The following is a 24,549-nucleotide window of genomic DNA, read 5'->3' as shown; positions in this document are numbered from 1 at the left end:
TCAATCAGTGGTGGATCCCGGGTTGGGGATCCGTTCTCCAGTGCTGGTATGCGGGCGGTGTCCGATGTGAGCTGCCACTATCACATTCAGACCACCGTTTTGCCGCAACCGCATCAGGGTCCTGATGAAGCTCCCATAAGCGAAGCGTACGCTGACCCGTCAGCAACTTGTTGTGACTCCCTACTCCCTTCCCCCCATACCAATGTATATATTATTGTGATTTATTAACAGCCGTATCTCTGCCTCACCAGTGTGTGCCAGTCGCCACTGGACACGCCCGGCCAGGAACGCAGTGCTTGACGTCAGCACTATCCTGGAACCGGTCAAACGGGCTCTAACCCCCGGCGTACTACTCCTAGACGCTGCGGCTTAACCTGTATCACAGCGGGAGGCGATCCGCGGCTCCGTGCAGATGCGGCAAAACGGTGGTCTGAATGTGATAGTGGCAGCTCACATCGGACACCGCCAGCATACCAGCACTGGAGAACGGATCCCCAACCCGGGACCCGCCACTGATTGACAAGCGGGCGCACACTTCATACAGCCAAATAAAGCTTGGAGAGAGTGGGCAGACTCGGCTTTAACAGTCTCCAGGCACCGATTGAATTTATACAGACGTGGAGACTGACATCTAATAAACCAGTCTAATAAGGGGAGAAAAGTATTGCAGTCACACCTATTAGGATATATTATCCTTTTTAAAATCACTCTATGTTTCATGTTCTGTGATGTTTGTGTCTTATACTTCGCTACTATTTTAGAAAATCCTAATAAAAGTTAGATTTTAGATTAAGTCAACCTTCTTGTGCACCACATAGTGACATTCTTTCCTTTCCTTGTTGCTATAATTAACTTGTGTCCAGTGGTAGCACACCCTCCATTGTTTGAAGTACATCATAATAAAATAATACATGAGGGTAATCTCTAAAAATATTGTTATACCTGAACCTGTGCAACTGTTCTGATCCCTTCCCCCCGACTCCCCCCTAAACCAAACTCGGAGAAGGTACCAAGGGAACAATATGGAAAAAAGGTAGCAAAACTAACCCTGAAAATGTATAGACCAGTCGGTCTTACATCCATTGTGGGGAAAATATTAGAAGGAAAAATAATATATAGTGACCAAAATTTCTTAGAACAGGAGAAGGCGATAGGGGGGTGAATTTCGGGAAATATGTTGATGTAATACTTCTTGATTTCGCTAAAGCTTTTGACACTGTGCCTCATAAATGGTTATTAATAAAACTAGGTAATTAAGGGTTAGGAGATAAAATTTAAAATTGGATTAAAATCTACAGTAGTTACGCAATTGGGGACAGCGAGTGGTGGCAAATGCATACATTCCAGCTGGGATAAGGTCCCAAATGGAGTCCAACAAGGTTCAATATTGGGACATACCTTGTTTAATATATTCATTAATGATATAGGTGGTGACATAGTGAGTAAGATTGCAATATTTGTGGATGACACAAAATTGAGTAAGGAAATTAACTCAGGAGAGGATGAGGATACACCTACAAAGTGAATTAATTAAACTGGAAAGGCGAGTGGAAAGGTGGAAAATGCGGTGTAACGTTGATAAATGTAAAATAATTCATTATGGGAACAAAAATGAACAAGCTACTTATTGGCTAAATTTAGTTATTATAGGGAATTCTGCTGTAGAGATGGACTTGGGGGTCATCATAGATGAAAAATTGGGTAATATTGCACACTGCTCAAGTGCAGCAGCAAAAGCAAACCGGACACTTGCATGCATTAAAAGGGGTATGGATTCAAGGGATGCCAATGTTATAGTGCTTCTTCAAAAGGCATTTGTGAGACCACACTTGGAATAGTGTGTTCAGTTCTGGGGGCTGCGCCTTAAAAAAGACATAAATGAATTGGAACAGGTACAGAGAAGGGCGGCTAAGCTAGTAAAAGGTCTCAAATCACTAGAATACAAAGATAGACTAACCAGGCTGAATATGTTTTCACTGGAGAAACAGAGGTTGAGAGGAGATATGATTAGTATGTTTAAATACAGAATTGGGAATCATATGGATCTATGAGATGAGCTGTTCAGTAACAGGCCTATACTTAGGACGGATTCAGTATTGAATCCCAGCGGTCGGGATCCCGGCGTTCAGAATCCCGACGCCGGAATCCCGACAGCCGAAATGCCGACAAGGGGGGGACGTGGATCGCCCCCCCTTGCGGGCTCGCTGCGCTCGCCACGCAGCGGGCCCGGTGCCTCGCTACGCTCGGCACACTAATTTATTCTCCCTCCAGGGGTGTCGTGGACACCCCAGGAGGGAGAAAGTGTCGGCATTTCGGCGGTCGGGATTCCGGCGTCGGGATTCTGAACGCCGGGATTTTAACTGCATCCCCTTAGGACACGCGGGCATGTACTGAGGCTCGAGGAAAATAAATTCCGTACTGAATGAAGAAGAGGATTCTTCACCATTAGAGCAGTAGAATTCTGGAACTCATTGCTGGTGGGCGTGGTTACAGCAACTACTGTTAATGAATTTAAATCAAAACTGGATACATTTTTGGCCACTAAGGGAATCCTATAGATATGACTTACTCAAGTCAGTAGTTACAAGTCAAATAGGTTGAACTTGACGGACTAATGTCTTTTTTCAATGTTAACTACTATGTTAGGTGTAGATATATGATTTTGTATATGTGTGTATATATATATATATATATATATATATATATATATATATATATATATATATATATATATTACACACACACACAAACACTACATATATACACATACACACTATTTGGACAAAAGTATTTGGCCGCACCTGTTAACTATTGATTCAGGTGTTTAAATCAGTTACCGCATGTATATAAAATCAAGCACTTGGCCATGCAGACTCTTTTGCAAACAAATAGGTCTATCTGAAGAGCAGAGAGTTTTAAAGAGTGGTACTGTGATTGGATGTCACCTTTGCAGCAAGACAGTTTGTGAAATTTCATCCCTGCTGGATATTTCACAGTCAGCTGTAAGTGATATTATACCAAAGTGGAAGCATTTAGGAACAAAAGCCACAAAGCAGAAGACTGCATAAAATCACAGACCTGGGTGAATGTCTGCTAAAGCTCATGGTGCATAGAAGTCGCCAGTTTGCTGAAGAGTTTTGAAATTCCACTGGCATTAATGTAAGCACATAAACTGTGCTTAATAGAAAGGGTTTCCATGGCCGAGCAGCTGCATGCTTGTCTCGCTTCAGTAAGTTCAATGCAAAGTGTCGGGTGGAGTGGTGTAAAGCACACTGACAATGGAGTGTGGAGCAGTAGAAACATTTTCTGTTGAGTGAAAAATCAGGCTTCTCTGTTGGGCGAGTCTGGGTTTGGCAGATGCCGGGAGAACGTTACCTGCCAGACTGCATTATGCCAACTGTTGAAAGTCTTTTTGGGTGCCTGCACACTGCGCTCAGTTTTTCGGTGCTAGCTGCTTCACTTTCCAGGCGACCGGTCTGGATTGGGTTGACAAAGCTCTGCCCCCTAATGTATGCGTGTGGTTGGATAAATGACAAGCAGGGTTTAGGTGTACTTTAAAAAGGTGCAAACATACATTACATTTACATGGGTAGGGTTGCAGCGGGATAAATATATATATATATATATATATATATATATAAACACAGTACTGTATAGGCGCCGATTGTCCAAATGCTCTTAGAACCAGCAGTCCAGAAGACCTCCTATTCAGAGCAACAGGGGTATATAGCACTTAAACTGACATGCAGCCGCTGCTTCCTTCTCAAATAGCAACAAACTCCAGGATCCAAGGAGTTAACAATCTGTACAAACAACAAGGGAGAGAAGGAGCGCTTGATAGTGCATTAAACGATTTATTTTCAGAGTTAAAAAACATAAATTCCAGGTGCAAAATGAATGAACCCGTACCAAGATAACAAACACTGTGGGCTGGTAACCACACGGTATATACACAAAATACCACGGCAAATCAGCTGGGCACCCGGGGATTCCACTGTCTCTCACAGACTCCGTTCTTTCCACATGCTGGCTTGCGATGCAGCAGAGGTGAGGGTGTTGAGAAGTGAGGGGATCACTGGCATCAGCAAGTGAACAATGTGAACGTCCTGCTGGGGACGTGGTGCGTCTGACAGAGGTCGTGGGCCGGCGGTGGCTTGGACGCTTCCTCCCATCCTGGTGCCTTGCCTACGGACCTGCTTTCGTCACCTACTCCCGTTCCCGGCGCCGTTCCTTCCCTCTCCTCTCCGCAGGCGGGTCTGCTTGTTCTCCCGGGTGCTGATGATGTGGCTTTATCGCGCTCAGCCAGATGTTCTGCTTTTTAAACTTATCTGTTTCCTGGTTCCTCTGCTGGGCTGATTGGGGTTGTTCTCAGTTGGTGTGGGTTCTGTGGGTGTCCTCCAACGCGTTTCAGCCTTGTGTTGCTCTTCTTCTAGGGAGTTTACAGTGTGCTATTCTCTTGCCTCTGTTTAAAGGCTGGGGGCGGGTCCTTTGTTCCTTTTCCTATCTTTTGATTGGTGCTGTAGTCAGCAGGCAGGGTTGGTTGTTGCTGTGTTCTGAGTGGTGCTTTCATTCAAGGTTGGTTGCAGTGGTGCTTGTTCCTGTCATTCAGAGTTGAGTATGTTTTCTGCATTTTGGTTGCTGTGGTTCATTTCATTCTGTTCCTATTCTTGCTCTTATGTTGTTTCATAGGTGATGGGTGCGTGGGGTGCACGGTATGTGGGTTTCTGATGGTGTGTGTGATTAAATAGATTAGATAGAATAAAATAAATTAAATAGATTGAAATTAAATGAACAAAAGAAAAATTAACATTAATATAGGGAATGTCCTGGAAAATAATAACAATAGATAAAGGGTGAAAAGATATATGAAGAAATAAAGAGTTTTGGATGAAATAGAATAGGATGGAATGAGATAAGACAGAGTCAAATCAAATTACAAGTGTGTATGCTGAACTGGGAGATTGGCGATGTGGGTATGTTGATATTTCAGCAGGGGGGGGGGAGTTACGTGGGCAGGGATGGGGTTCTTGGTTTGTGTCTTCAGCTGGTTGGTTTATGCTGGTACTGGTTATTTCTTTTTCACGATTCTCGATTTAACTTTGTTGTCTAAGTTGAGGCCTCATGGATTGAGTCTACCAAAATAGTACAGGGCGCTGAAGTGACACACTAAACATTTAAAATCAATAACATTTATTGGGTACACATCTCATATTAAATATTATGTAAATTTACACAACTATAATCACATTAAAATACACACAGAAAAACAAAAAATTAAAGAATTAAAGAAATAAACAAGCAAAAATAAATAATAAGGTGAAAAAACAATAAATCAAATTATGGGGGATTAAATAATAATTGAAGATCTTTAGGTAGGTATATAAATAAGTATGGAATTTTAGCTGGTTGATTTTGAGCTAAACACGTTTCTTATGAGTGAGGGGTCAGCCTTAAATGAGGCATGAGGCACTGTCCAACTTATAGTGCATTTACCCACATCCGGGTTTTTTTGTATAGATGTCTAAAGTGATGGAGCTTATTGTCAGGTGTAATTTTCCAAATGTCAGTTGTTATAGCTGAATTTCTTTGGGCCAGTCACTACTTAACACACAGCGCATCCAGCGCTATAGTACAATAGTTTTGTCCAGAAGTGTATGATAAATAGAGGTATATTACCCGTCCCAGGCAAGCGGCTATTCAGCCTGAATGGCGCCGCTGCGGGGAAGCTGGAGAAGCACGGTTTTTCTTTTGAAGGGCTGCGCCGCTCAGGGCTGGTATCGCGGCTTCAGTTGAAGGTGCTTCTCTCCAGCCTTGGTGTATGGATCGTGGCCTCAGTCTCTCCCGGCGGCAGTTTGCCGTAGCTCGCTAGACTCTCGTGGAGCAGCCACACCTGGGGACTCTGCCACAGTTCCAAGTGTGCTGCTGATTGATGAACCCACGGGTCAGGCGGTTGAATGGAGGTACCGGGCGGCCAGCTTCTAGCAAGGACTCCTGTGGAAAACGCGTTTAAATGTTTAGTGTGTCACTTCAGCGCCCTGTACTATTTTGGTAGATTTGTGGTATTTTGGAGAGGTTGGCATTCCTCCAGTACGGTTACTGCAGGAGATACACTGCCCAGTACACACTATGCTAGCCCCGAGCGCCGTAGACAATTGTTGTTCTCATGGATTGAGTGTCCTTGTGCAAACCTACCCATGTAAATGTAATGTATGTTTGCATGTTTTCGAAGTAAAACTTTTTGAGCACCTAAACCATGCCTGTCATTTATCCTACCACACGCATACATTAAGGGGCAAAGCGCTGCACTATGCCAACTATTAAGTTTGGTAGAAAAGCAATAATGGTATGAGACTGGTTTTGTTTTTTTAGGGTTTGGCTAGGCCCCTTATCTCCAGGGATGGGCATTCTAAATGACTCAGCATACCAATACATTTTGAACAATGCTATGCTTCCACATTTGTGGCAACAGTTTGGGGAAGGCTCTCTTCCATTCAAACTTGACTGTGCCCCAGTGCACAAAACAGGAACTATAAAGACAAGGTTTGATAAATTCCGTGGGAACAAGTTGACAAGCCCGCACAGAGCCCTGACATCAACCCCATCAAGCACCTTTGGGATGGAACTGAATGAATGTTCTACATAATGAATGGACACAAATCTCACATACAGTGCTGTGCAAGTTTTAGGCAGATGTGGAAAAAATGCTGCAAACTAACAATGCTTTAAAAAAAATAGAAATGTTAATAAGTTTTATTTATGAAATCACAAAATGCAAAGTGAAGAAACAGAAGAGAAACCAAAATCAAATCAATATTTGGTGTGACCGCCCTTTGCCTTCAAAACAGCTTCCAGGATTATGTGCAACAGTTTTTGAAGGATGTAGGCTTGCTCACATCCTTCTATCTCAGACAGACTCGATGGTGTTGAGATGGAGGCTCTGTGGGAACCATATCATCACTTCTAGGACTCATGTACTTCTTTACGCTAAAGATAGCACTCAATTACATTGTTTTTGGTCATTGTTCTGCTGCTCAACAAACCAATCAGATGTCTCCCAGTTCGTATTGAGTGATAGATAAGTACCTGCTTGTACTTCTCAGCATTGCGAACAACATTAACCCTGACCCCCAACTCATTTATATATATATATATATATATATATTTATATATATACATATACACACACACAGTTGCGAGAAAAAGTATGTGAACCCTTTGGAATTACCTGGATTTCTGCATAAATTGGTCATAAAATGTGTTTTGATCTTCATCTAAGTCACAACAATAGACAAACACAGTCTGCTAAAACTAATAGCACACAAACAACTATATGTTCTCAGGTTTTTATTGAACACACCATGTAAACATTCACAGTGCAGGGTGGACAAAATATAAGCCTATGCACAGAGCTTTAATTCTGTCATGTATAGAGTTATTGAATATCTTTTTCTATAGTAATTGTGAAAAGATGCAGAGACACATATACAATTGTCAGTCCTGTTATAGAGATACAACGCAGTGCAATGAAGCTATCCAGATATCAGCAGAGGTCCTACGAGCAGAGTCAGTGATGGATATTGGTCTTGGCTTCTAATTCAATTTGTCCACCCTCAATATAAGTAGTTTGAACAGCTAGAATATCTGCAGCTATATCAGCGTATCATGCTGAGTGTGCTACATACTTTATGTTGTACACTTACCTTGAGTGGCCGCTTGTTCAGCATATGTCAAGTGTGTACCCAGCCTTAGAGGCTTATCTTCATAACCTATAGGTGGAGGTTACATTTTCCCTTTATTTTCTTGCACTTTTTTTTACCTGTTTCTTAATAATTAATTCCAATACAAAAAAAAGGTGACTCTCATACATTACACTCTGTATAATCCTTTTGTCTTTGCAATTTATACAAATATGTGTATTATTAAAAACATGATTAACTTTAAAGGAGCTTCTGATTAACTATACATTTTATTACGGTCAAGTGACAGTTATTAGGTTAACTGAATCACATGACATTTAATCATGGGCTTGTACATGTACATGCACACATCACAGTAATACTAATAATACTGTACGCTGTGTGTATAGTGTATACTGACTATATAACAATGTGCAGACCTCTGTTCCTTCTGTCTAATGTGATGAGCAAATCTCTCCGGTAAGAAGATTGCACATGTCGCACATAATCAGGACTGACAGGCAAACTCATGTCATTTTCTGCATCTGTATCTGAGCATCCCACAGGGTTCTCGAACAATTAAACTTGAACAGACAAGTGTCCTGCAGGGTATAAATGTGGGCTAGGTGTAGAACGTCTAACACAACATGAAGATGAATCCCATTTTACACTTGGTATTATTCCATGTATGCATTTGTGATATAACTTGTCTCCCCTGCAGACTAGACATGAGCGTGATTCCGGGAATATATAAATCTGGAGATTTGGTGATTGGGGGAGTGTTCCCCATCCGGCGTTCTAGCAGTTTTAGAATTACGTTCAACTCAAATCCAGCTTCACAAACATGTGATGATAGGTGCGCAAAAATCCTTGGACAATTTATCCTTGTACAGTATCTATTTTATGTATACATCTCATGTTTGTATAACTGATGTCAGTCTATCTATTATCTTTGACATTATATTCTCAGCAGTTTATGTTTTGTCTAGAATTATTTCAAATCATAAGTATTTGTGATATTTGATTAACAATTTGATAATGTTCAACTGCTTAAAGTGTTTGTGGTGGAAATCTAAAAACTCATTTTTAAATCATTTTAAATTTATACAGTATTATATATCCTCAATTTGAGACTCCCCCTTGCCCAATAAATATTATAGAGGTTGAGCATCCCTTATCCAAATATCCGTTATCCAAATTATTCCAAAAACCATACATTCCAGAAAGTGACTTTTTTTTTTTTACACTAAAAGCACTACTGGCTACATCTGTAACAGCACTACTGAGGACATGATATGTAACTGGCACTATTGGGGACATCTGTAACAGCACTACTGAGGAAATGATATGTAACTGGCACTACTGAGGGCATTATATGTAACTGGCACTACTGGGTACATGTATAACAGCACTACTGAGGACATGATATGTAACTGGCACTACTGAGGGCATGATATGTAACTGGCACTACTGGGGACATCTATAACAGCACTAGTGAGGACATGATATGTAACTGGTGGCACTACTGAGGACATCTATAACAGCACTACTAAGGACATGATATGTAACTGGCACTACTGGGGACATGATATGTAACTGGCACTACTGGGGACATGATATGTAACTGGCACTAAATATGTGCAAGAAAATGATTGCATGGCATTCACATTTAGTACCTGAGATATTACACAAACTTTGTTTCATTTTATGAAACCTTGTTTTATGCACAAATAAAATATATTTGTGTGTATTTCATGTGTTTGATGTGTTTATACAACATAAATGCAAAATACCTCACGATACATCATTGAAATATAAAAATATTCTGAAATACAGAATAATCCATTTTACAAAATTCTTCTGGTCCTGAGCATTTTGGATAAGGGATACTCAACCTGTAGGAGAAAAAAAAAACAGTAACCATAAGCAATTGTTATCTTTATATGAACAAATATCTTCCATAGCTAATAGATTTGTCTTAGCTGGTTTACCAAATTACCTAGAAAATTAATATTTCATATTTTTTTCCTTTGCTACTGTATGCTCAGATCTCTAACCTTGGACTGTATTCATATACAATGAAACCGTAACAACTGCTATCACTCACAGATCTCCAAGTCAGGGGCAGAAGATTTTTCACAAGATTTCTGCTTTTCCTTCCAACAGAATTTTCATACTATGGCCGGGATTTAATGAGAGACAATTTTATAGGCCCAGAAAAATTTGCACAAAGGGCATATTCAACCTGGAATTCTGACTGTTGGAACATGCCGACAGTTGGAATCCTGGCCATTTTTCAACTGATCCGACAGTCTGTATTCAATGCACCAAGTCCACAAATTGTTGGAAACTGACACGGATTGTCTAAAAACAGTGTGATTTCAACATTCCACAGCCATTTCCAAAAAAACAGACCCGACTTTAAAAAAAGTCGGAGCTGACACAGTACAGGATATAATGGGAGCTGAGTTAGAAAAGTTACATTACATTACAGCTGAAAACATCAGCCTTTTCATGAATGGGGGTGTTATAATTTGCATACATCTGTAACATATACAATATATGTGTCCTTGCAATGATCATGTTAAAATTTGAATTGAGGAATTTAGGAATAATCCAGTGTAGAAATGAATTGAGCTATCTGTAACGAATGAAATGAAGTCTGTATTAGTAAACACATAGGGCCAAATGTAATAGGGTGAGAGTTTCAGAAAGTGGGAGATTTTGGGAGAGTTTTCCCATGTTTTTTAAAGCAGCAATCAATTACATGGCAAAATCAACCTGGTTTTGCAGTGTAATTGATTGCTGCTTTAAAAAACATGGGAAAACTCTCCCAAAATCTCTCACTTTCTGAAACTCTCACCCTATTACATTTGGCCCATAATATTTGTTAGAGATTTGATAAAAAGACGCATCCATCAAGGTTACCTTTTTCTAAATCTTAGCTGCGTTATTTAAATGTTTGATTTTTGCATAACTACTCACTTCAGAAAGGATATTGCCAATAATGCCGTGTTCTCACTGCGAGTGAGAAATACACGGCTTTTCCCCGGCATTAAAATGCCGGAGACTGCATGTACGGTCCCCTGTTCTCACTGCAAGGCAAATTCCCGGGTGAAGAAGTTCTACCTGGTAATTTGCCTTTTAACACAGGTTTTTCTGCAGTGTGAACGGGTCAACCCGTGTCTGCATACCCGGATCTCAAACATGGGTAAAAAGAAGGGTTTTACCAGTGTATGAGATCCGGGTATGCGACCCGTTCACACTGCAGAAAAACCCGTGTTAAAAGGCAAATTCCCGGGTCGACATGCTAGACCCGGGAATTTGCCTACAGTGAGAACGGGGTATAAAAGGAACCCAACAAAGGTGCATTACCATAGAAATTAAATGGCATATCTCAGAATCGTGCCACAAATAAGAACTTTTATTTTTAACTTTCAGCTTCTACTAAAACAACAATTTTGTAACATGTCATTTCTATGTCATTAAAAAGCAATCTAATATTAACTGTTTTATCCTGTTAGCTTTGATTTTAGGAGCTTCCGCTGGGTCAGAGCAATGATTTATGCAATAAAAGAGATTAATGATAACATGCAGCTACTCCCTAACATCTCGGTCGGCTATGCAATCTATGACACCTGTGACAGCATGGCTGAGGCTGTGAAGCAGATGTTCGTTCTGATTTCTGGTCCGCTACATGACACAAGGAATATCCCAAACTATTGTTGTCACATGAATTCTATGTTAACTGCTGTTATTGGTGAATCAGCATCAGTGATATCCATAGCAATGGCAAGAATTTTAGGAGCTTATCATTATCCACAGGTATTTTAGATGGAAAAATGTTACTAGTTTCTGAATAATTTTATTTTGAGACAAAGTATGGAAAGAAATACCACTGGAAAGACTTATAAGTAGGTATGGGCACATCATAGGTGTCCCGGATTAAAGGGATACTGTATTATGGCAAGCCTACTTGTAAGTTAAACATGATCATAAATGGATATTATTGATACGATAGTCTTACCCTGCCGCCAGAGCTGGTTATGAATGTGGTAAAACACTGGCAGGTCACTGTCACGTGGATGGGGAGTGACTACTGCGCGTCAGAGATGTTACAAGTTCCCTTGTAAGACTGGTAAGTATGTATTCTTAGGCTGATGTCAAAGTTCTTGCTGCGCAGCCGGGTTGTGGTGGTGCCTCATTGCCTCTCACATACTGCGCTGCAAGGCTCTGCTGGAGGATGGTCAGGAGAAAAGGTGAAATGATCACTTACAGGTATATCTGGTGGATTATCCTGCTCCCCAATGGGAGTATATATGTATGGATGGACGTCTCTGTGTGGCTCAAATAATAAAAAGCATTTGTGGTATGTCTAGTACTATTGGTTAAATGTACATAGGTAATATAATGCTGTAACTTCCTTTATTCCCTAATTAGCAGTGAGGGTCTGGGCCCAGCAGATGCTCCCTGCCACCTGGCCGTCTGTCAGGTCTCTGCTGCTGGAATTTTACATTTGATGTACTGCTGTTGTCCATGGCTGACCCTGTTAATTAAGTAGGGGTACTAATGTATCAGTTTTGTTTTGGGTGAGCTTAAAATTCAAGTGAATTTACTCTGTTTTACCAATACCGCTATAATGATCACATCTCTCCTCTTTCTTGTTCTCAGGTGAGTTATTTTTCCTCTATCAGTGTCCTCAGTAACAAGAAGGAGTTCCCTTCCTTCTTCCGGACAATACCAAGTGACACTTTCCAAACCACAGCTTTGGCTGCCATAGTGGAACACTTTGGCTGGAAGTGGCTAGGCACCTTAGCTGAAGACAATGACTACGGGCACCTGGGAGTTCAGCTTTTCACCGAACAGGTAGTGAGGCTTGGGGTCTGCATTGCGTTTTCAGAGACCATTCCACTGGTGTATTCCAGGAAAAAATACTTGCAGATTGCTAACACCATAAAACAGTCCTCAGCAAAGGTTATCGTTGTGTTCTCTGGAGATACCAACTTGTTACCACTGGTTTGGGAAATATCCAAACAAAATATTACAGGTAGAACCTGGTTAGCAAGCGAAGGTTGGAGCACATCTGCATTTGTAATACAAAAGGAGCATAGCAGGTTTTTTAGTGGTACAATGGGACTTGCAATACCAATATGTAGCATTGAAGGCCTGAAAGAGTTTCTGTTCCAGCTGAATCCCTTGAAGGAACCTGAAGATATTATCACAAAGTCATTTTGGGAGCAATCATTTGGCTGCTCCTGGCCTGATCATCTTAAGACAGAGAGCAATATAACTTCTTGCACAGGCAATGAGGATCTGTCATCAGTGAGAAATGCGTACACTGATGTCTCACAGCTGCGGATCACCTGTAATGTGTACAATGCAGTATATGCCATTGCTAATGCGATCAACAGCTTGTTGTCTTCTGGGAAGGAGCCACCCACAGGTACACACCACTTACAGCCCTGGCAGGTAATGTCTGCGTCACTGCACTAATACAATGGTTGTTGATCAGACACAAAAATGACTGGTTAAATTGTATTTTATTGCTACAAACCTTCAGAATGTAAAACAAAATTAATTTATTATAAATTGTAAAGAAGAATGTTCTGTTAGATTTTAATGACTTTATTAGGTGGTGTCACAAACGCTTGCGTGGTTACTGGATGAGGGACACTTTTTATACAAGGTCCCCAAGCCGTACCATGAGCACCGTAGCTGCTCAGCCCTGTATGGGGTCCGTGGGGGAGACAGAACCCCCCCCCCCCCCCCCATTAAAGGGGGAGGACCCCTGTCCAGGGCTGAAGTCTGGTGCCGTCCACTGCATCCCAAAGTGGTGGATGCTGGGCTGATGTGTGTAAAAAAAATAGAAAAAAAACATATTGCTCAGTGATGACACAGTTCTCTGCACACAGTTCTTTGCAGCAGCCTGTCAATAGGGAGGGAGCAGGGGCAGAGATGACAGCGCTGGAGCAGGTATGTATGTGTGAATGATTGATATGTGTAAAAGTGGTGTTTAATAAAAATGTACATGGTGTCTTGTCTCATCATTTACACAATCTTTTTACAGGTAAACTACGAGACCCAGCGGGCATATTAATGCCCCTCCATGTTGGGTCTTGTAGTTCTCCTGTGTGTTTTTTTTCTATTTTTTACACACAACAGCCCGGCATCCACCGCTTTGGGATGCCGGGGACAGCACCGGACTTCAGCCCTGGACGGGAGTCCCCCCTTTAATGGGGGGGTTCTGACTCCTCCATGGACCCTGACCAGGGCTGGTGCTCCTGATAAGGCCAGGGAACCTTGTATAAAAAGTGTCATCCGGCTGTAGCATGACACCCCTGGCTGTTGGAGCCCGGTGCCGTTTCCAAAATATGTGGGACCCACAGTTTTTGTGCCCCCCATATTTTTTGGAACCAGGACTGGCTCACTGAGTCCAGGGCTGGTTTGGCTCAGGAGGGAGGACACAAAGCCGTTTTATTTTTATTAATACCAAAAACCGCACATTACCATATGTAAATAAAACCCGAACATTGTCATAAATTGCATGCAAATTCCATTTCTACTCCAAAAAATTACATTCAAATTTGGCAAAAATTTGGCAATTTATAAACATATGATATTAATGCGATTTCTGAACCTTACCAAAAACTCATCCTATTACATGTCACCCTATATATTTTGTCTAGCTGTACAATAAAAAAGTATTTCCTTACTGCAGGTGGTAAAAGCATTGAAAACTGTAAATTTTACTGATAGTGATGGAAACCAGCATTACTTTGACCAAGCTGGCGATCCAGCGGCAAAGTATGACGTGCTCAACTGGCAGATGCTAGCAGATGGCTTCCTTACATACAAGAAGGTGGGGAGTTATTGTGAAAGCAGTTCCATGAGGCGCCAACTAGTGATCCATGAACAGTCTAACCTGTGGAATGGTGCAGTGTCACAGGTCAGTCTCAATCTTCTACAGCATATACAGATTGGAGCGCTGCTCATTCAGGCAGGGGCTGGCGGTAGATTCGCCAGCCGCCGGAAGGGGATGTGCACGCATGAGACGCACGTTCATCCCCTTCAACCGGAGCTCCCCCCGGGTCCCCGCCGCCTCATCGCCGTCCCCCATCGCTGTCCCACACCTCCCCACTCCCCCCCTAACCCTGCCCTTCTCCCCGAAGCGGAAACGGGCAGGGTTCCTGTCCTCTGCCGCCAGGAAACTGGGACGCTCGCATGTTTGCTCGGCAGTGGGGGTGGTCTGGCGAGCCGCAGCACTGGATGAGCGGTGCTACATCTGTATCCACACCTTTTCTTTACACATATATATATAGAGCGAGAATCCAGCAGCAATGAAGCATGAGTGTCACTCTGAGTCTTTTCAAAGGGTGAATTTATTCAAAGAAGATGGTACAACCCAACAATTGTTTTGAGCGTTCTGCTCGTCCTCAGGGATGCAGAACACTCAAACAATTTTTGGATTGTACCATCTTCTTTGAATAAATTCACCTTTTGAAAAGACTCCGAGTGACGCCCCTGCTTCATTGCTGCTGGATTCTCTACATATGGGCTTGAACTCCATGGGAGGGCACCGGAGTGAGTAAATACTGTTGGATTTGGGAGTGGCGGATTTGGTGTTGAACGTATATATATATATATCCTGATGACAATGGAAATAAACATCGAAAACGTTTGATCACACTACTCTGCAGCATCATTCGTATGTATAAGTCTCCGGGTGCCGCCTCTACACAGCGCTATCTTGTGGGATCACATATCCCTCACCAGGAGGGCACCGGAGCAAGGTCTTTAAACAGTGGGAGTGCTGCTCATAATCACGCTATATATATATATATATATATATATATATATATATATATATATATGTGGGTAGATGTCCGGTACTCCCCGCTTGATGATGGTATCACGTGCCCGGGTGCCTTCCCCTGTGGCGATACAGCCACCAGTACAATTTCCAAAATATAGGCGTCACTCCGGGGCTTGTGAAAGCAAGTGAAATTTATTAGCTTCTATATGGTCAACGCCGTTTTGGGAGTTAACCCTTCGTCAGGACCAGAAGTTTGACTGACTTCTGGTCCTGACGAAGGGTTAACTCCCGAAACGGCGTTGACCATATAGAAGCTAATAAATTTCACTTGCTTTCACAAGCCCCGGAGTGACGCCTATATTTTGGAAATTATATATATATATATATATATATATATATATATATATATATATATATATATATATCCACACACACACACACACACACAAACAGCACACAGTAGATTACAGTTTAATCAATTTATTCGAGATTTGCTCAGTAGTTTACCATTACCTCATGTGCGAGAAAGCTAATTATTGCGCATGATTGTAGTCCTCATGTTTCCTTGTTCCCTGTGTCTCAGCCTCCACTCTCAGAGTGCAGTACAAGCTGCCAGCCTGGATTCAGGAAGAGTATCTTACAGGGGAAGCCAGTCTGCTGTTATATCTGTATTCCATGTCCAGATGGGATGATATCTAATGGTACAGGTACTGTTATTCATTGTTTTCTATATCGCCCACATAATCATTATGCTGCATAATACAGAGTAACATACACACATGCAATTGCAAACTAATTTCAATTTCTTGATATCACAGAAAAGTGAACATACTAACGGGCCGATTCAAACTAGCTCACAGCGTGCCAAATTCAGCCCCTTCCCCCCATGTTTGTGGTTTGCGAATGCGCATTTATGCGGATGTGCAAACCCTGAGAGGGAACAGCTTTGGCGAGTTTTACACTCGCCGAGTCATTTGCTCCAGAGGGGACGGGGCTGGAACAGGGGTACACCCAGAGTTTTATAAATGTCCCTATGAAAACACTGGGCATCCCTGGGAATTTAGGCGGCCCAATGGCCCGCCCTCTTTACGGCCTTCTCCGTGTGAAAAAAAAGTATTTTATTTCCAATGGGGAGAGAAATCATTCAATGGTCGGAGACCATGCAAGGGATGTGTTCTCAGGGTGGCAGGCAGCACTGACTTGTTCGCTAGGCTGCAAGTATATGCAGCCTAGCGAACAGGTCGGAATCTCGCCCTAAGTAAAATAAGTGCGCTTTATCTGTGACTCGTTACCAGCTCATCCATCTGAGCGAACAGCATAACACTAATGTCCTTGTTGGCAGCTGTTCGCACCCAAATGGAGTAACATGTAAATTGTTCCATCAGGAGCCATCTAGTGGCCGACCAGTGCGCAAAACATTTCAATTCACCCCATCAGAATCAGAATCAACTTTGTTGGCCATGTATACAGTACATGTGTACACTAGGAATTTTTTATGGACAACACAGCAGCACCAGTATGAGAACTAGAAGAAGGGGGGGAGCTACATACATTATAAGCATTTTAATCCTTAAGGTACATTTTTAGTGGACAGGTAGCTAAGAGTTTATTTTATTTTAATGAGATGCGCAGCATTAGCTATTTATTATACAGTATGGGATGCAGTTATTTGTGTCTACAGCTACAATTTGTGCCGATATGTTGATCTCTGTGGCCGGCAGTGTCCCGCGGCGGAGGAAGGGCAGTTGGGAGTCCCCCACAGTGTCTATTCTTTCAGGCAGAGGGTCTGGGGGCTGGCCAGCAGCTTACAGAGCTGCTGGGCATGCCCCCACAGCAGCGGAAAACAGGGGCGTGGCCTTGCTAGTATAGACCATGCCTTCCTTTTAACAGGCCACGCCCCCCAAAATTTGTCCTGTCCCGCCCCAGTCTCCTCCAATGTTGGCAGGTATGATGCAGGATTCTCCTGGAATAAGACCATCTGCAATATCTGGCACATCCAGGTGTGCTTACCAAAGTTTTTAATTTTCTCTTGTTGAGCTGGGGAACACTTGACCCAACTGGGTAAATAAGCTAAAATAAAAGAAATCCCCAAGTGTTACAGTATTGTTAAACTATTTCATGTTTGGGTACTTGTGTATTTTAGCGGCGCCCCCGATGTCCATCGCACAATGTTTTTATCGCATCGCATCGCATGCCATGCACCCGATGCGACGCGATTTTGGCCCCCTATGCAATGAAACATTGTATAAGCACCCTAAAGGGTGCTTTTAAGCACCCAAATGGGTGCTTACAATGTTAAATGCACCCCCACGCCACCCCTCACTATAAGCGTGAACCCGAAGCGTGGCGAGCCCCGCGAGGGGACGCGGATACCTTCACAGGTATCCGCGTCCCTTCGCAGGCTTCACAGGTATCCGCGTCCCCTCGCGGGGGACGCGGATACCTGGTCTGAATAACTCCCAAAGTAAGATAAATCCACATACTTGACATATTTCAGATTTTTTTTTTAAACAACTTTTTATTAAGTCAAAGCGTCAAATCAATATATAATACATTACTGTATATTGGGGTACAGTCAGCAAGTAAAAGGTCGATATATTTTAAGGTTACTTATTATCGACAAGTTTTAGAGACAATCAAATATGTAAAATAAAATTCCTAACATAAAGAAGGATGAGTTATTCCAGGACCAGTGGGGGATCATTGAACAAAGTCCGTTCTTCGTACCACTGGGTGTTCCGGAAACAATGGTGGATAGTTTGTTTGGTTGACAAAGGCAGTGTCTCCATATAACTATTCCAAGTAGCAAAGAACTGTTTAGTGAGGGAGGCCTCCAACCAGTCCATGTGAAAGATAAAAAACTATGATGAAACTGCCAGCATCAGTTTCTTTACAGGTTTAGGGGCTCTAGTTTCTTCCGGGAGAGTACCAAATATGGCCCACTCCGGAGTGAGTGGAGTAAAATTTACCAGGTTTTCGTTGGCAAAGTCTCGGACCTGTACCCAGAACCTCTTTACCAATGGGCAAGCCCAAAAACAATATTTCAGATTTAATGTCCAGATAATAAATAGAAAAACTTTCTTTTACATACACTTTTAAGTGGGTTTACTTGCTCTTTAATATTTGTTGTATGTTTCTTTTAGATTTCACTGAATGTGATAAGTGCCCAACTGACAACTGGTCCGATACTAAGAGAGATGCCTGCGTTCCCAAGGAGGTGGATTATCTGACCTTTGGAGAGCCTCTCGGCATCACATTCTCTGTAGCTGCCAGTTTGGGTCTCTGTCAAACGATTATGGTCACATTGGTGTTCATTAAATATAAAAATACCCCAATAGTAAAAGCCCAGAATTTGGAAATGAGCTTCCTTCTTCTTATGTCACTCGCTCTGTCTTTTATTGGCTCTTTCACGTTTATTGGTGAACCCTCCAGTGGAATGTGTGTCCTCCGGCAATTAGTGTTCAGTATAAGCTTTGTCTTAAATATATCCTGTATCCTAGTAAAGACATTAGTTGTCATTCTAGCCTTCACAATGGCAAAACCCAACCAGAGTCTGATGCAATATTTCCGGCCATCGCATCAGAGAGCACTAGTGGGATTGGCAACATCAATTCAAATTGGCATCTGTGTTGGGTTCTTACCATCAACATCATCATTTATAAAGAGGAACAGGGAAGCTGTGGTGACAAAGATAATTCTAGAGTGTAATCGGGAATCGGAACTGGCCTTTCTCGTTGCTTTTGGGTATATCGGTGTCCTGGCATTAGTTTGCTTTATCCTTGCCTTCCTGGCTAGAAATTTGCCCAGCAATTTTAATGAGGCAAAGTTTATAACCTTCAGCTTATTGATCTTCGTTACGGTATGGGTGAGCTTTATTCCGGGTTACTTTAGTACAAGTGGTAAATATGTCACTGCGGTGGAAATCTTTGCCATTCTTTTGTCTGCTGCTGGATTACTTGCTTGTATATTTTTACCAAAATGCTACATTATTATGCTAAAGCCAGCAAAAAACTCAAAGAAAAAACTCATTAGACATGCCTAATTTATTAAGTCAATGTATAATGATGAAAATTGTTCCTCTCGGGTTGTACATTTGATAGCAAATTATATTACAAATAAATTCACTGAAAAACATGTACAGTAGTTACTTTTTTTCAAGATAGAGTTTTGGAAAGAACATCAAATTCATATTGTACGTAGGGAAAATCGGTGTGTGAAAATGTAAACCAGCTAACAAAAGGCATAATTCAGGTCTGATTACTGATCCACAAATTTACAGATGACTGCGAGCGGTTAGCCGCCACCCAGACAGAACGGAATACACGCCCTGTGTAAATCTGCAAGTGAATTGCAAAAATATTACACAACCAGATGCAATTCACTCAGCATTGAATGATTTTCCCAGTCTGTGAAAATGTGAGATATGCTGTGTACACACGGTTCGATTCAGTGTCATTTTCCATTCGGTTAAAAAACCTGCAGCAGGTTCAATCTGTAGGGTCCGACCCCATGCACACTGGGTCGGATGGGATGTCACGCACATCCGATTTGGGACGATATGCTTTGGTGGCACTACAAGTCCCAGCAGGGCACCACCAGCTGCTATAGGATTACCTGTCAGTCTATTATGCAATGGTCGCACTACAAGTCACAGCAGGGCATCGCCAGCTATTAGGTCCGCCCCTGGCAAACTTTTCTCCCTGAAATGATTTTTCAAAAGTAGGCAACCCTGGTCTACTCTACAGGACAGGTACAAGCCAGGCACAGTCTCCAAGTTTAGTGTGCCAGATATATTATATACTGTAAGCAGTGCTCCTTTGCCCTCTGACTTCTCCTGTGCTCCCCAGTCCAGCTACTTGTTAGGACTCACAAGGCAGGCACGGCAGCTCAGCAAAGAGGTATTCTTCTTTGGGAGGGAGAGGGAATGCACACCCCTGGTCTATAATATATGCGTGTGCTCATGCAATGTGTTTGTCAATGTGCCCATGCAATATGTGTCTGTATGCCCCTGCAGTGTATGTTTGTGTGTGTCAGTATGTGCCCATGCAATGTGTGTGTGTCAGTGTGCCCATGCAATGTTTGTGTGTGTCAGTGTGCCCCTGGTGCCCATGCAATGTGTGTGTTTGTGTGTGTCAGTATGCCAATGCAATGTGTGTGTGTCAGTATGCTCCTGGTGCCTATACAATGTGTGTGTGTGCCCCTGGTGCCGCAGATGTCTCCTCTCCTCTGCCTCCAGTGTTGGGATGTATGTTTGTGGCATATTGTGTATCATTCAGGGACAGTGTTCTATCCAGTGGCAGCAGCAATTAACCATTGCTTATAATGTGTACTGGAGGGGCATAACGGTGTGTGCTATAATGTGTACTGGGCATTACGGTTTGTGGTGTAATGTGCTCTGGGCATTACGGTGTGTGCTGGAATGTGTACTGGGCATAACGGTGTGTGCTGTAATGTGTACTGGGCATAACGGTGTGTGCTGGAATGTGTACTGGGCATTATGGTGTGTGCTATAATGTGAATTGATACTACTATGACATAGTAGTATGTGACCACACCACTTCTCCCCCCCCACAAAAAAAAACATGCCCTAAATTTTTAGCGCGCGCCTCCGGCGCGCACTATCCCTGTTTTACGGTTCATATAGTTTCTAGTATATATGTATCTTGATGCAAGTGGACCAGTTGAGGGATAATTTATAAATATTTATTTCATTTCAGAATACAGTGTATATATAATAATATATGATATATTGTCTTGTTTGTTGGTTTAATATCACCCTTCTGTTGTCTGTAAGCACATAAAGCACATAAATATATATATATATATATTTATATTTTTTTTGGGGGGGGGGGTGGGGGTGGGGGTGGGGCACTAAATGAATGTCTTGCCCCGGGCACCAGAAACCCTAGTTTCGGCCCTGCGATTACTAGCGTATGGGGGCTTTAGATTTGGGTGAGTTATTTTGTTTCTGTGCAGGGTAAATACTGTCTGCTTTATTTGTACAGTGCAATTTAAATTTCACATTGAACACACCCCACCCAAATCTAAAGGGGCATACACACAGGGAGATTTTCACCTAATTTCTAAGCAATTTGACTAGAGTGTTTAGAAATGGAGCACTGATCACAGTGTTTATAGCCCTGGGCGATGGCGATGCATGGTCCCACGTGTCAGTGTTTTCCCTGTCTTTCCTGCTAAATCACTGAGCTTTGCCTATAAACAATAGGCAAAGCCCCACGCTGCACAGATCGCTCAGCACACATCGCAGTGTGCATCTCGGGCATACCTTGATGTGTGCTTAAGCCCATCGCTCAGCACAGAGGCCGGGTCGCCCCGTGTGTACACAGTTTAACTCTCTATGCACATGTTACATTTGCCTCACATGCAGTGCACATGGTTTTGCCCATTAGAGAAAGATTCTGCTTTTGTAATCCATGTTGAATCAGGCCCTTAGTTTGCAAAGGAATTCACATTCATCACAACCAGATCAGAACTGATCTGTAAACTGAATTTTGCTGATAATCTTCTTTTGGGCTACGTACAAACTACCACAATGCCACGCCTGACATTAGTATCAATAAAACTGGGTACACACACACACAAAGATTTATCTGCCCAATCATTCTTGTGGGAAACAAATGTTAGCAATGTATTAGAGGAAATGACAATCGATTATTTCCTCCCAAACACTGGCTCACAGACAATTGTCATTCAGTCAAATTGGCTTAATCCATTTCACCTAACAGATTTGTCTGTATAATAGCTTTTGTCCATTTTCCAGCTTTTGGAAGCAAATGATTGAATTTCATATGCTTTCGTTCATTACCAGATTTTTCTTCGCACAAACAGATTGGATAGATAAATCTATAGGTGTGTACTGAGCTTTAGACACTAAATAAACATGCTGTGACTTGTAGCTCCACAGTAGCCAGAGAGCCAAAAATTGAGCATTTCAGGATCAGCTCCACACGCTCCAGCATGAGAGAAATGCAAAGGAAGTTTTATGGGAAGCTGTTTGCTATAGTCATTTCCAGTGGAGCCAGGTCACTTCTGTGGTCTGCAGGATCTACAAACACACGTATGCTCATAGTCATATTTCTAACATTTTCTTATGTATTATCTCACTTTTTATTCCTAAAAATAAAACAGAGCTGAGATTAAACAGTTCGTGCATATCACAGGATATTACTGTGACTTCTCATAATCTTACCATATCTCCACATGGACAGTGAACAGTAACTGGTTTGATCTTGTGACAATTCTTCTTTGTGGTGGATGTTCAATTAGGACAAGCCGAATGATTCTGATCAAGCACCACATCCAGCTGTTCATTCACTGATTTGGTACTGCCAATATCTTTGCTTCACTTACACACTGTACAGGATAAACCAGTACTAGGTCAGATTTCTACTATTCCTCTCATTAGATGAGAACGACAGCTTGCTGTACTGATATCTAATCTCTCTACACATGATGGCTGATTCTGAATTGGACACAAATGCCATGTGTGCTTGTCTGTTCTGGATTTTCCCCCACTGTACATGGGAAACGGTCATCTGTCAGAATACATTTAGGTGGACCCTGGAAGGTCGACTGGCCCCAAGGTCGACAGGGTTAAAGGTCGTCATGGCTCAAGGTCGACATGACTTAAGGTCGACATGGGCCACGGTCGACATGGTTCTAGGTCATTAGGTCGACATGAGTTTTTCACTGTTTTTTTTTGAGCCGACATGTGCCGACAGGTGGTATTTCATGCCCTACTATCCACTAGGGCGTGGTGGGAGAATAAAAAAGTGTGCCGAGCGTAGTGAGGCACCGCGCCCAAAGCATCGCGAGCGAAGCGAGCGATGCGAGGGGCTGCGGCTCAACTCCAACTGTGTCCATGTCGACTGTGTCGACATTCGGGGTAAAAAAACTGTGAAAAACTCATGTCCACCTAATGACTGTCGACCTAGAACCATGTCGACATTAACCCATGTCGACTTTAAGTCATGTCGACCTTGAGCCATGTCGACCTTTAACCCTGTCGACCTTGGGGCCAGTCGACCTTCCGGGGTCGACCTAATGACTGTAGACCTAAGTCTGTTCTGACAGATGTACCGATTCCCCGTACATATATGCAAACAATTATTACTCACCCATGCGCAGTCTAATCCTGAAATCCCGGGATTGAAATCCTGGACATTTTGGGGCCAAATCTTGGGATCCCGCCGATCCCGATCCCGGGATTGGCCACCCTAGTTTCTATATTGTGGTGTCCCTCACACCAGAAATTGGCATATATGGTAAAAGTGGTGTATGGACCAAAGCACACAGTATTTTCTCAATGCAAGCTATTTTAATGCACACAACAAAAATACCATCCACATATAAAGTTGTATATAAAAAACATATAGACTGGAAACGGATAACAAAGATCACACTGAAAAGCCAGTGAGGGTTATCTTTGGACCCTGTGGAATTAAACTCCCTTTGACAAAGACAATAAACAATGAATACGATGGGCTGTCATTTGGGTAAAAGTAGGTGACATTTGTGGATAAAGGATATAGGTGGTGGATAGAGGTGGTGTTCGCAGAGGGGATGCAGTTATAATCCCGGCGGTCGGGATTCCGGCGTTCAGAATCCCGACGCCGGAATCCCGACCGCCGAAATGCCGATACATTCTCCCTCCTGGGGTGTCCACGACACCCCTGGAGGGAGAATAAATTAGTATGCCGAGCATAGCGAGGCACCGGGCCCGCTGCGTGGCGAGCGCAGCGAGCCCGCAAGGGGGGGCGATCCACGTCCCCCCCTTGTCGGCATTTCGGCTGTCGGGATTCCGGTGTCGGGATTCTGAACGCCGGGATCCCGACCGCCGGGATTCAATACTGAATCCTTTGCAGAGTGCCTCCGGAGCTGCATGCACCCTGCTAGCCTTCAAAAACTGAGACTTGGCCAAAGCAATCCCTTACAGAAACAAACATAGCTTAGCTTAGCTTAGTTTTTCTCTTGTGTGCTGCCCTGGGGTGACTGGCCTATGCCAACCTTTTTCGGGGTTCCGCGCCCCAGATTCAAACT

The 24,549-nt window shown here is 42.7% G+C and overlaps 1 protein-coding gene across 1 annotated transcript; it reads left to right on the top strand.

The window, feature by feature from the left end:
• The first annotated feature begins 7,468 nt into the window (after positions 1–7,468).
• On the top strand, positions 7,469–19,531 carry LOC146062987 (extracellular calcium-sensing receptor-like). Its single transcript, XM_083174994.1, has 7 exons — positions 7,469–7,563; positions 8,398–8,532; positions 11,213–11,501; positions 12,348–13,145; positions 14,395–14,622; positions 16,073–16,196; positions 18,633–19,531. Exons 1-7 carry the CDS (start codon positions 7,469–7,471, stop codon positions 19,529–19,531), a joined length of 2,568 nt encoding a protein of 855 aa, XP_083031120.1.
• Positions 19,532–24,549: the final 5,018 nt, after the last annotated feature.

This window comes from Crinia signifera, chromosome 3 (assembly GCF_055691185.1).
Source record: "Crinia signifera chromosome 3, ASM5569118v1, whole genome shotgun sequence".
NCBI classification, from domain to species: Eukaryota; Metazoa; Chordata; class Amphibia; order Anura; family Myobatrachidae; genus Crinia; species Crinia signifera.
The sequence above is the reverse complement of the archived record's forward strand: the minus strand, read 5'-3'. Positions and strand labels throughout refer to the sequence as shown.